The 11,987-nt window shown below is 41.1% G+C and overlaps 1 protein-coding gene across 6 annotated transcripts in view; it reads left to right on the forward strand.

Moving 5' to 3' along the window:
* Positions 1-11,550, forward strand: part of DLC1 (DLC1 Rho GTPase activating protein) — a 546,175-nt gene extending 534,625 nt beyond the window's left edge. For all 6 annotated transcript variants that reach the window (XM_037740874.1, XM_037740877.1, XM_017535550.2 and 3 more), the window contains 6 exons: positions 1,459-1,672; positions 2,857-2,971; positions 4,117-4,335; positions 5,948-6,165; positions 8,459-8,632; positions 8,974-11,550. In XM_037740874.1, the coding sequence (XP_037596802.1) occupies positions 1,459-1,672; positions 2,857-2,971; positions 4,117-4,335; positions 5,948-6,165; positions 8,459-8,632; positions 8,974-9,094 (1,061 nt within the window). In that variant the 3' untranslated portion in view covers positions 9,095-11,550. The remainder of the gene's footprint in view (positions 1-1,458; positions 1,673-2,856; positions 2,972-4,116; positions 4,336-5,947; positions 6,166-8,458; positions 8,633-8,973) is intronic.
* Positions 11,551-11,987: the final 437 nt, after the last annotated feature.

Below are 11,987 nucleotides of genomic sequence, written 5' to 3' on the forward strand. Positions count from 1 at the left end.
ATCAGAAAAAAAAAAAAATGAATGATGTGAAAATAAATTTCCCAGTCCCTAATGACTAATGCGATTGTACATTTTTACCTGCAGACCCAAGTTAAGCTTTGATTAGTTTCTAGAAGTGTTATCTAAGATACTCAGATAAAGATCAGGTACCAAGATCTCTTTCTGTCTCTACCTTGTCTACAGAAAGTTTAGTTGCTTCATGTCCCTCTTGCAGGCTGTTGGTTTTAAAATTTCACAAATGTCTGTGTGTTTTATCTTGCTGTAAAATGAATAAATAATCTTTTTCTGTTACTCATTCCAGTCTCTGCCAGAAATACTTGGGAAAACAATACCCATGCCCTTCTCACTTTTATGTAAAGCAAAGAAAACAGTTGTCTAAATTAATGATCAAGATCAGGATTATAGCTTTTACAGCCTTGTGTTTTTCTTGGCTCAGTGTGGTATTACAGCAATGTAATTTAAAAGCAGCCTCTCTTAGCGCGCAAATTGTCTCTAGAACTGGCACAGTGGACTTTATGAGAAATGGAGCTGGTCTGGATTATTTCATTAGTTGTTTCATTCTTTCATATTTTATAAAAACACAGGTCACATTTTCCTCGCCAAAGTATTTGTTATGTGTTGTAACCATGGAGCTGTTGAATCAATTTGTCTTATGGAGCTACATTTGAGTGACTTGATTTTTCCACCACATGTTCTTTAAAAGAGTTGTCTATTCAAGGAGACCTGAAGATGAGGTTCAGCATTTTCTACAAGTTGATTGTTTATAGGTTAATTTGCATTTTTATATATTTGCATATTCATATGCATTTTTATAACAGCCTCTCAAGCATGCTTTTTAAAACTTAAGAAATTACTCATTCAAGGTATTACATGTATTAATTGAACTGAATATTTTTGGTTCAGTTCAGTTCAGAACTGCATATTTTAGCAGCTTACTTTTCCCATTTCAAGAATGAACAAATTAAACTCATGAAAATCTCCAGAGATACTGAACATTTTGTAGTCCAGGCTGAGAGATCGCCATTCTTACCTTCTTATGCATTTCTCAGATAAGATTTTTCATCGACACTAAACAAAAGTATAAGTGTAGAGTGTTTTCCATTACTGAGATTGGTAAATTAGGGATTTTTTTTCATGCTTAGGAAAGAAAACCCTGTTCTGTGAACTAAAAGAACAGGCATCCTCTGGAGCCAGACTCTTGAGGTGGATTTAAGAGTGTTTAGGTATTGTGGGTGTGGAAAAAATTTTTCTCACTCCTCCACAAGGCAGGAAATACTTGAGGGTGGTGATGCAGTGGCAATTCATAATTTTTACCGTATTAACCTCTAGTACACTTTCTACAAGTGCTTGTTCAGTACTGGGCTGAGGTATTTGATGCCGATATTTGCCTTGGGACATTTCCTTGCAATGTCCACGCAAATTCACCAAGCTAATGGGGAAAGTGCTGGTGTCGTGCAGATGTGCCCAAGGACCAGCGCCTGCAGGCCATCAAGGCTGCCATCATGCTGCTGCCTGATGAGAACCGGGAGGTTCTGCAGACCCTGCTGTATTTCTTGAGCGATGTCACAGCAGCTGTAAAAGAAAACCAGATGACCCCAACCAACCTGGCTGTGTGCTTGGCGCCTTCCCTCTTCCATCTCAACACCCTGAAGAGAGAGAATTCCTCTCCCAGGTACGGGTTGCATGGGAGGTACATGCACAGATGAAGCAGCTGTATTCCTCCTACGATACTCCGTAGCTGTAGTTTTGTGGGACTCTTCCTGAAACAAGCAAGAAAGTTAGACTGCTGTATTAGTCCATTCTCACATTGCCAATAAAGACGTACCTGAGACTGGTGTATCGGAGAGCATGACAAAATAGTCTCACTGGACTTAACCTCCACAGACTAAATTCATCCAACTGATACTTTTCCTGAGCTCTAAAGAAGCTTGGAAAATATTTCTTAGCTACAGACTTGGGGCCTAGTTATGCTAGTGAAGGTTAGGTTGCTTCTGAAAGTTATACAACGTTTAAATGTATGTTTAAATAGTTCTTTCTGAGACAGAATCTAGCTCTGTCACCCAGGCTGGACTGCAGTAGCATGATCTCAGCTAACTGCAACTCTGTCTCCCGGGTTCCAGGCATTCTGCTGCCTCTGCTTCCCAAGTAGCTGGGACTACAGGTATGTGCCACCACGCCTGGCTAATTTTTGTATTTTTAGTGGAGATGGAGTTTCACCATATTGGCCAGGCTGGTCGAACTCCTGATCTTGTGATCCACCCACCTTGGTCTCCCAAAGTTCGGGGATTACAGGCATGAACCACCACGCCCAGCCACATTTAAAGAGTTCTTAAAAGCTGACTGGGGCATTCCAGCATGCAGAGGGATACAGAACTAGAGATGAGTAGAAGTGAGAGATCAAATAAGAAGAAGACAAAACCTCAAGGAAACAATGGACTTACCCTCACCTGTAGGGTAGGGGGGTGCTGTGTATTCAACCAGGTAAAGATGGCGACGCCCTTTACTCCAACTCTTATGGACTCCTTTCCCACACTCCTCAGAAGAAGCTGCTCTCCCACGTGCAAACACAGTCCTTATGAGCTGTCCTATTCTGAATAGGAACCTATTTAACAAAATGGCTTTAATCACCTGGATTTCATCAAGAGCATATCTCTTTAAGGTTTTTCGTGTGTTGTTGACAAAACTCTGAGATACTCTGGTGACCAAAGTAAAAATGCTGTTAATCCGCTTAACAATAAGCAGGGTTCAGTGAAATATTTTTTTTTTCCCTCTCTCCTTTGGGTTTCCTTGAATAATACCTTGACGAAAAATATATAAATAGTTGAACTGTTCCCCTCTTGTATTCCTTCTACCTAGGGTAATGCAAAGAAAACAAAGTTTGGGCAAACCAGATCAGAAAGATTTGAATGAAAACCTAGCTGCCACTCAGGGGCTGGCCCATATGATTGCTGAGTGCAAGAAACTTTTCCAGGTAAGGAATTGAGAAGGTTAGTCCCTTAATTTTTATTTATTTATTCATTTTTTGAGTTGGAGTCTCACTCTGTCACCCAGGCTGATGTGCAGTGGTGTGATCTGAGCTCACTGCAACCTCTGACTCCCAGGCTCCAGCAATTCTCCTATCTAAGCCTTCTGAGTAGCTGGGATTATAGGCACCTGCCACCACACCCAGCTAATTTTTTATATTTTTAGTAGAGATGGAGTTTCACCATGATGGTCAGGCTGGTCTCGAACTCCTGGACCTCATGATCTGCCTGCCTCAGACTCCCAAAGTGCTAGGATTATAGGTGTGAGCCACCACACCTGACCGTTTGGCCCCTTTATTAAGGATAATGTGAATAGGTCCAAAGTCTTGGTCTTGATAACTTGTTCATGTCTTACCTGAAGACCTTTTCCACAGCTGGAGATGGTATAAATAGCCTGAGAATATCTTATTTACATTTCTTATAATGTATCAGATAGAGTTAATCATGTTTAATGAAATGGTCCCTTTACTTAAAAAGCAAAAACATCTGGGTGCAGTGGCTCATGCCTGTAATTCTAACACTTTGGGAGGCCGAGGCGGATGGATCACTTGAGCTCAGGAGTTCGCGACCAACTAGGGCAACATGGTGAGACCACATCTCTACAAAAATAATTTAAAAATTAGCTGGGTGTGGTGGTGTGCACCTGTAGTCTCAGCTACTTGGGAGGCTGAGGTGGGAGGATTACCTGAACTCAGGGAGGTGGAGGTTGCAGTGAGCCAAAATTCTGCCACTGCACTCCAGCCTGGGTACACAGTGAGAAGACCCTGTGTCAAAAAGATAGATTGTCTGGATTGTCTGGAATTAAACTTCTGTATCTGAGAAACCTGCTTTGGTCAATGTAATTCACTTCCCTTACTCTAACTTACCAAAGAAGAAGACTTTACATGGGAATAAGATTTCAGATACATTTATGGAAATGATCTGTCCATATCCTCATGATACCACATGAGGTCAGCATGATAACCTCCGGTGGGAAGATGCCTGCACTGCTTTAAGGACAGGTCCGTGTTTCTGCCCAGCCTTTTCCACTGATGGGCATTGAGATTGAGTACAGGTGGACTCACCTCCTTTTTGTTCCTCATGTTCCTCACAGGTTCCTGAGGAAATGAGCCGATGTCGTAATTCCTATACCGAACAAGAGATGAAGCCCCTCACTCTGGAAGCACTCGGGCACCTGGGTAATGATGACTCAGCGGACTACCAACACTTCCTCCAGGACTGTGTGGATGGCCTGTTTAAAGAAGTCAAAGAGAAGTTTAAGGGCTGGGTCAGCTACTCCACTTCGGAGCAGGCTGAGCTGTCCTATAAGAAGGTAAGGCTTCATCCTGTTGTCAGCTGGTTGAGTCCAGGAGTTGAGGCTTGGGTCCATTAGAGATAACACTCTTTTGCCAATTAATCTCTCTGGGGATCTGTAGCCCACACCCTCCTTTGTAGAGCTAGGCACAGGGTAAGTTAGATTCCCCCGGTGAGAGTGGAAACCTGGCAAAGGAAGAGTAATTTCTCTCTTGTGTAACACTTGGGAGAGGATTTCTGCTGTTTCTAATGAAGTCCTTTGGCTCTACAGAACTAAGCTAGACTTCCCTAGACTGTTTTGCTAATGGCATTGAGCTTTAGGACAGCCTATGACATGCTTCAGTTTTTCCATAATTTGGTCAGAATCCCTTTGTACACTTCTCTGTTCTTAGTTACTGTTCTCTTGGCCTTTTAAGGGCAGGAATCTCTTAGGGGGAAATTAATTCCAGTTAGGTAAACCTCTTGAGGGCAGAGGCATCTTATAAGGCTCAGCAGAATAAGTCCATAGGAGGTATATGTTGATATCATCTCTACCATCTTGAAAATAAATAAACAATGGGAGTAGGCTGGATGGCCTTGCAGCCTTTGGAATGAGTGCAAATGAATGATATTCCTTTTTTTTTTTTTTTTTTTTTTTTTTTTTTTTTTTTTTTTTTTTTTTTTTTTTTTTTTTTTTTTTTTTTTTTTTTTTTTTTTTTTTTTTTTTTTTTTTGAGACAGACTCTTACTCTGTCACCCCGGCTGGAGTACAGTGGTGTGATCTCAGCTCACTGCAACCTCTGCCTCCTGGGTTCAAGCTATTCTCCTGCCTCAGCCTCCTGAGTAGCTGGGACTACAGGTGCCCGCCACCACACCTGGCTGATTTTTGTATTTTTAATAGAGATGGGGTTTCACCATATTGGCCAGGCTGGTCTCGAACTCCTGACCTTGTGATCTGCCTGCTTCAACCTCCCAAAGTGCCGGATTACAGGCGTGAGCCACTGCACCCAGTCAATGACTGATATTTGTTTATTGCATTCACCCTGCTATAGGTTCCAGAAAAAAAAAAAAAGTCATACATTTTTTGTTTGTTTTTGAGATGGAATTTTATTCTTCTTACCCCAGCTGGAGTGCAGTGGCATGATCTTGGCTCACTGCAAACCCTGCCTCTTGGGTTCAAGCAATTCTCCTGTCTCAGCCTCCCGAGTAGCTGGACTTACAGGTGCTCGCCACCATGGCTGGATAATTTTCATATTTTTAGTAGAGACAGGTTTCACCATGTTGTCCAGGCTGGTCTCGAACTCCTGATCTGAGGTGATCTGCCCATCTTGGCCGCTCAAAGTGCTGGGATTACAGGCATGAACCACTGCACCCAGCCCAATGTCATAGTTTTGATCAGAGTTGACAGCAGCGTTTGTTCACTTTCTGGCTTGCTCTTAAATATACTTGGGGACAGCAGCCTATTTAAATCATAGATTTATTCGCCCCTAATATTGATTTATATATTGATTACATAGTATTGTTTATATGATTTATAAAACCATTTAACATTGATTATATGTAACTAAAATTGTTAGTCCAACTAATAATTTGACTTCAAAGAGTAAGTGTGTATGGATTGTCTTGGCACTTAAATACGCATCTTCTTTCCAGGTGAGCGAAGGACCCCCTCTGAGGCTTTGGAGATCAACCATTGAAGTCCCTGCTGTGCCTGAGGAAATCTTAAAGCGCCTACTTAAAGAACAGCACCTCTGGGATGTAGACCTCTTGGATTCAAAAGTGATTGAAATCCTGGACAGCCAAACTGAAATTTACCAGTATGTCCAAAACAGCATGGCACCTCATCCTGCTCGGGACTATGTTGTTTTAAGGTGAGCGCTTCCAAATTGTTTTTTATGACAAGGATGACTCCACATCTGAACCAATCCTATATGCCACTGATCTTACAAGATAGTATAATTATTTAAAGTAGAGGCATGGTAGCTCACACCTGTAAACCCAGCACTTTGGGAGGCCAAGGTGGGAGGATCACTAGAGGCCAGGAGTTCAAGACCAGCCTGGGCAATATAGCAAGACCCTATCTCTACAAAATTTTTTTTTTAGTTAGCCAGATGTCGGCTGGGCATGGTGGCTCATGCCTGTAATCCCAGCACTTTGGGAGGTCATGGCAGGCAGATCACGAGGTCAGGAGATCGAGACCACCCTGGCTAACATGGTGAAACCCCATCTCTACTAAAAATACAAAAAATTAGCCAGGTGTGGTGGCATTCACCTGTAGTCTCAGCTACTCAGGAGGCTGAGCCAGGAGAATTGAATCCAGGAGGCAGAGGTTACAGTGAGCCAGGATCGCACCACTGCATCCAGCCGGAGTGAACAGCAAGACTCTGTCTTAAAAAAAAAAAAAAAAAAGCCACATGTCGTGGCACATGCCTGTAGTCCTAGCTACTCAGGAGGCTGGGGCAGGAGTATCTTTTGAGCTAGGAGTTTGAGGCTGCAGTGAGCTGTGGGCATGCCACTGTATTGTGACCTGGGCCACAGACCAAAATCTTGTTTCTAAATAAACAAAACAAACATATGCTTCCAGAAAAGTAGTGAATAACCTTCAAATATAGAAAACAGATCTACGTTTATTCTAGCAGTGTGTTCCTCACTGAGAATGGTTTGAACCCTTTAGTAAATGAGCTCAGAAAGAGAGTCGCCTTCCAATGAATATGCTCATTGGTAGCAGATTTTTGCCCGTTTTAGGATAGATTTTCTTGTCAGAGGCAGCTAGTGAATGAATAAGCCAGGAAATAACATTTGAGTCCCAAGGGAGATGTGGTTAAGGCTGATTTATGTGTAATTCATAAATTCTCTAGAGATATTACTGAAAGAAGAATTCCAAAAATCTTTGAGGAAATGTCACATTGGAAGACCAGACCCTTTCAAACAGCCAGTTCTCCTTTAGGTGTCTGTGTTCCAAGACATTTGTGAAACAGAAAAAATGGTTTTAAACTACATTTCAAATTGGCTGTTTTTTCAAAGAGGAGACTGTCTGAGCACATAAAGCCTCTGTAACAGCGGCTCTGTACAGAGTTCCTCATTCAGGAGTCCTTGTATAGGAATGTCTTTGTGCATGTAATGCTACTCTAACAAAATATCACAGACCACGCGATTTATGATGAACAGATATTTATTTGGCTCATGGTTCTAAAAGCTGGGAAGTCCAAGATCAAGGAGCTGCATCTAGTTGTTTGATTGATTGATTGATTGATTGGGGGACATGGTTTCACTCTGTCACCAGGCTAAACTTCAGTGGCACGCTCATGGCTTACTGAAGCCTTCACCTCCCAGGCTCAAGCAATCCTCCCACCTTAGCCTCCCAAGTAGCTGGAACTATAAGCATGTGCCATCACTATTGCTTTTGGTAGAGACGTGGTTTTACCATGTTGTCCAGGCCAGTCTCAAACTCCTGGGTTTAAGCAATTCTCCTACCTCAACCTCCCAAAGTGCCGGGATTACAGGCATGAGCCACCATGCCCAGCCTCGTGAGGGTCTTCTTGCTGTGTCATCCCATAGTGGAAGGGCAAAGAGAGGGTAAGGGAGAGCAAAAGAGCAAATGTACAGCCTCAAGCCATTTTTATTTTTATATTTATTTTGAGATACAGGCCTCACTCTGTTGCCTAAGTTTGAGTACAGTGGCATGATTACAGCTTACGCAATCCTACCACCTCAGCCCCCTAAGTAGCTGGGACTACAGGGGCACACCACCACGTCCAGCTAATATTTTTTTTTATTTTTAGTAGAGATGAGATCTCACTATGTTGCCCAGGCTGGTCTCAAACTTCTGAGCTCAAGTAGTCCTCCCTTCCCAGCTTCCATAACTGCTGGGATTACAGGCGTGAACCATTGAACCCAGACTCAAGCTCGTTTATAATTGGCGTTAATCCAACTCCCATTATGCCCCACCTCCCAACACTATTGTATTGGGGATTCAGTTTCTAGCACATGTTTTTGGGGAACATATGTATACCATAGCAAGTAGTTTAGAGGATGTCGTTTACCTAGGCCTCGGTTACATAGCCTCACCCCTTGGCTCATTGCAAAGAGTGATGAGTGAAGCATGATTTTAAATTTGGCTTCTATGAAAGTCTATCATTTCCCCCTCTGGTTTTGTCTCTACAGGACCTGGAGGACTAATTTACCCAAAGGAGCCTGTGCCCTTTTACTAACCTCCGTGGATCACGATCGGGCACCTGTGGTGGGTGTGAGAGTTAATGTGCTCTTGTCCAGGTATTTGATTGAACCCTGTGGGCCAGGAAGATCCAAACTCACCTACATGTGCAGAGCTGACTTAAGGTATGTTCTGATTCTGACTTTTTTACGTGGTGAGGGTCATGAAGGAAATTCAGACTTTTTGTTTAATGCAAAAAATGGCTTAAAAGAGCACATCATTGTTTCTTGGTGACTTCATGAAGAGCAGTGTTTATAGAGTAGCATTTCATGTTTGTTGGTCTTTCAGCTTTGGATCCCTTAGAAAATGTGGTTCTAAAGCAATGTAAATATGGTAGCTCTGCCATGAATTCAGAGCCACAGGAAATGATAGATTTTATGCATTTGAACTAGCAAACAGATGTTTCTCATTTTATTTCAGTGCTTTCTAACTTAAATAATACAACTGCTTTTCTTTTCTCTGATAGGGGCCACATGCCAGAGTGGTACACAAAATCATTTGGACATTTGTGTGCAGCCGAAGTTGTAAAGATCCGGGACTCCTTCAGTAACCAGAACACTGAAACCAAAGACACCAAGTCTAGGTGATCACTGAAGCAAAGCAACTGCTTCTGCCACCAGGGTGTTTGTTTCTAGAACCTTGCCAGTCCTTGAATGGGTTCTGTGTCTAATCCTGAAACAAAGAAAACTGCGAGCTGGAGTGTAGGAATTGACTATAGCAATTTGATACATTTTAAAAGCTGCTTCCTGTTTGTTGAGGGTCTGTATTCATAGACCTTGACTGGAATATGTAAGACTGTGCAAAAAAAAAAAAAATGTATTTGTATTCTTATTTCAGATTGCTTCTGAGAAGCAAAACTCTTTAAATACGTTATGGAAGATAATGAAGATACTTCATTCTCTTGTGATATCGGTGTGTGCGCACCTGTGTCGCTTTATTTGCAGTGTGTTGAGGGACTGGTGTATCCACTGGAATAGTTGGTACTCTTTGATGTGTTTTCTCACCAAGATGAGCAAAGAAAGGTTTGCACAGAGGAGTGTGAATGTGTTTGTTGCTGGTTGAATGGCAATAGATGTCTAAGATGGATTCAGTGTCTGGCACACTGAGACATCACCAAGAAGGAGATTGATGCGTCAGGTTCAGTTTAACCTGTAATATCTGACTACCCATGGATCCACCCAGAAAGGGGGACCAACACTTTTGTCGATTTACAAGGTTTCTTTTTCAAGTTATTAAGCATATTCCTTCTCCACCACCGTCTTCTGTACTTTGATTGTGTAATAGATTGACTCTGACACCCATTTCAAATGCAGTTTATTTTTAGACCTGATTGCAAATAGTGATGTAGTTGTAACCAGTGTGGATTAGTTCAGGGATGAACTGCTTCCTCCAGCCTTACTGGCTCCGATGCACAGGGTTTTATTTTTGTTTTGTTTTGAAATGGAGACGTAAAAACTGAATACGATAACGCTTACTCTTAAATCAAGCATCGAAACTTTTTCCCTGTTAGAATTCTTTGCATTTTTGTGTTTGTAACAGAAACGCTTTAAGACGCTATGTATGGGAATATAGGAAACTATGTGTGTCCCAAGGAAATCTCTGTAAATTTAACCCACCTACAAAAGGCCTTTTTCCCCGCCTTGGTTGTTAATGGCATTCCTGAAAGCTGCAGGTGTTTATTAATTGGATTTGTTTTTATCAGCAAATAGGTTTTCTGATTTTATTACTTTTCGTCTTATTTTATTTTTTTCTACACTTTTTTTTCCTTTAGAATGTCCTTGCAATATGTTTAAGTGGTAATGAAATAAAGTAATCATAGTAAAAAACAACAAGAAAACCAACCCAAACCAGTGCAGTTTTTTAGAAGGGTGGTCTTTATTCAGGTTTTACTGTAATGGTAAGGATTGACTCAAGAAGACAGTATTAGTAAATTTATTTTGTATGGATCAAAAGTGAATAATGTATGAATGAGAGTTGTAAGAAGGATTTTTATTTTGTTATAACATAATTTAGTTACCATTTTCAGTGTTATTTCAAACATTCTTTGAAGAATTTTGGGGCAGGGTGTCAGATTAGTTTTAAAATTTGAGTATTTTGGATATCAGTGTTCCTCATGAAGGATATACTTGTATATTCAGTTTTGATGGCTTCCGGATTTGTAAGATTGTATGTTGTATATACCATTCTATTAAGAAACATGTCCACATGTCCACTGTGCTTTCAAACATAGATAAAGCATGATAAAGATTATTATTTAAGATATACTTGTATTTATACCTCAGATATTCTTTTGGGTTTTGTACCTCAAGGCTTTTTTCCCCCTTATTGTAAATACACTTTACGTGAATACAGTCTAAGTGAAATAAATAAATAAAAGGAAGAGGTTTATAACTTGCTCTATATCTGTACAGAATATAATCAATAAGTGCACTATTAAATGTTTTAAGTAAGGGAAAAGTCTGAGCTGCCTTCCTTGATATTGCATCTCACTCCTATCCTTAAAACCTCAGATTGCAAAGCATAGCATTTTAGCATCAACTAAAATCAAAAGAGCGATTTGCTGAAGGAAAAAAATCAGACTGCAAATCATTCCAAGGCCAAACTGCAACTGAGCCACCCACTCCCGAAGAGGAAAGCCTGGTGAAGATTCAGGAAGCATGGAGATTGTCTCCAAACAAAGGTCCAGTTAGGAAATGATGCCGAGAAGATGACAAGAATGTGCAACAGCAGAAAGATACTCACAAGCAGAGTCAGGGTCACCGATGAATGTCACAAAAGGTCTCTTTCCCATTGTTTGGCTTCCCTGTAGAAAGGATTCCATACATATTTGACAAGAGAAGAATCTGAAGGATATGAACATTTTCAAGAACTCTGCTAAGGTCACTTAAGGCGCCATCACAACTTATCTGTGTGACTAATTGCCTAGATTGTAAGCTCTTTGAGGGCAGGGCTTGTGTCCTACACATCTTTATAATCCCCTGCAGCAGCTTTCAGTATTTTGTACTTGTAGGCACCTAATAAATTTATTATTTGCTAAACTGAACTGATCGGATTAGCTCCTGTTATTGAAAAGGGAAGAGCACCTAGGATCCAGTTTATCTTAAAGCCTCCTTTTGATTCATTGCCCACTTTGAGATGGCAGAAACTGGAAATTGTTTAACTTAGTGGGATCTTAAGTTTTAAACTGAAAATGACAAGTTAATCTGATGAAGTCTTTAATTTCAACTGATGAAGATAAAAGGTTAACTATCCCCACAGAGAGATAGCTGCTCTATGTTCACATTACCTTATGTAAAGTGCCAATTCACTGAGAACTAGACAAACATTCAAACATATAATTGACTATTCCCCTACTTGCTCCTTGTTTTTTTTGTTTTGTTTTGTTTTTTGAGATGGAGTCTCACTCACCCAGGCTGGAGTGCAGTGGTGCGATCTTAGCTCACTGCAACCTCCACCTCCCAGGTTCCAGAGATTCTCCTG

The sequence above is a fragment of the Cebus imitator genome, unplaced genomic scaffold (assembly GCF_001604975.1).
Source record: "Cebus imitator isolate Cc_AM_T3 unplaced genomic scaffold, Cebus_imitator-1.0 Scaffold5, whole genome shotgun sequence".
NCBI lineage: Eukaryota > Metazoa > Chordata > Mammalia > Primates > Cebidae > Cebus > Cebus imitator.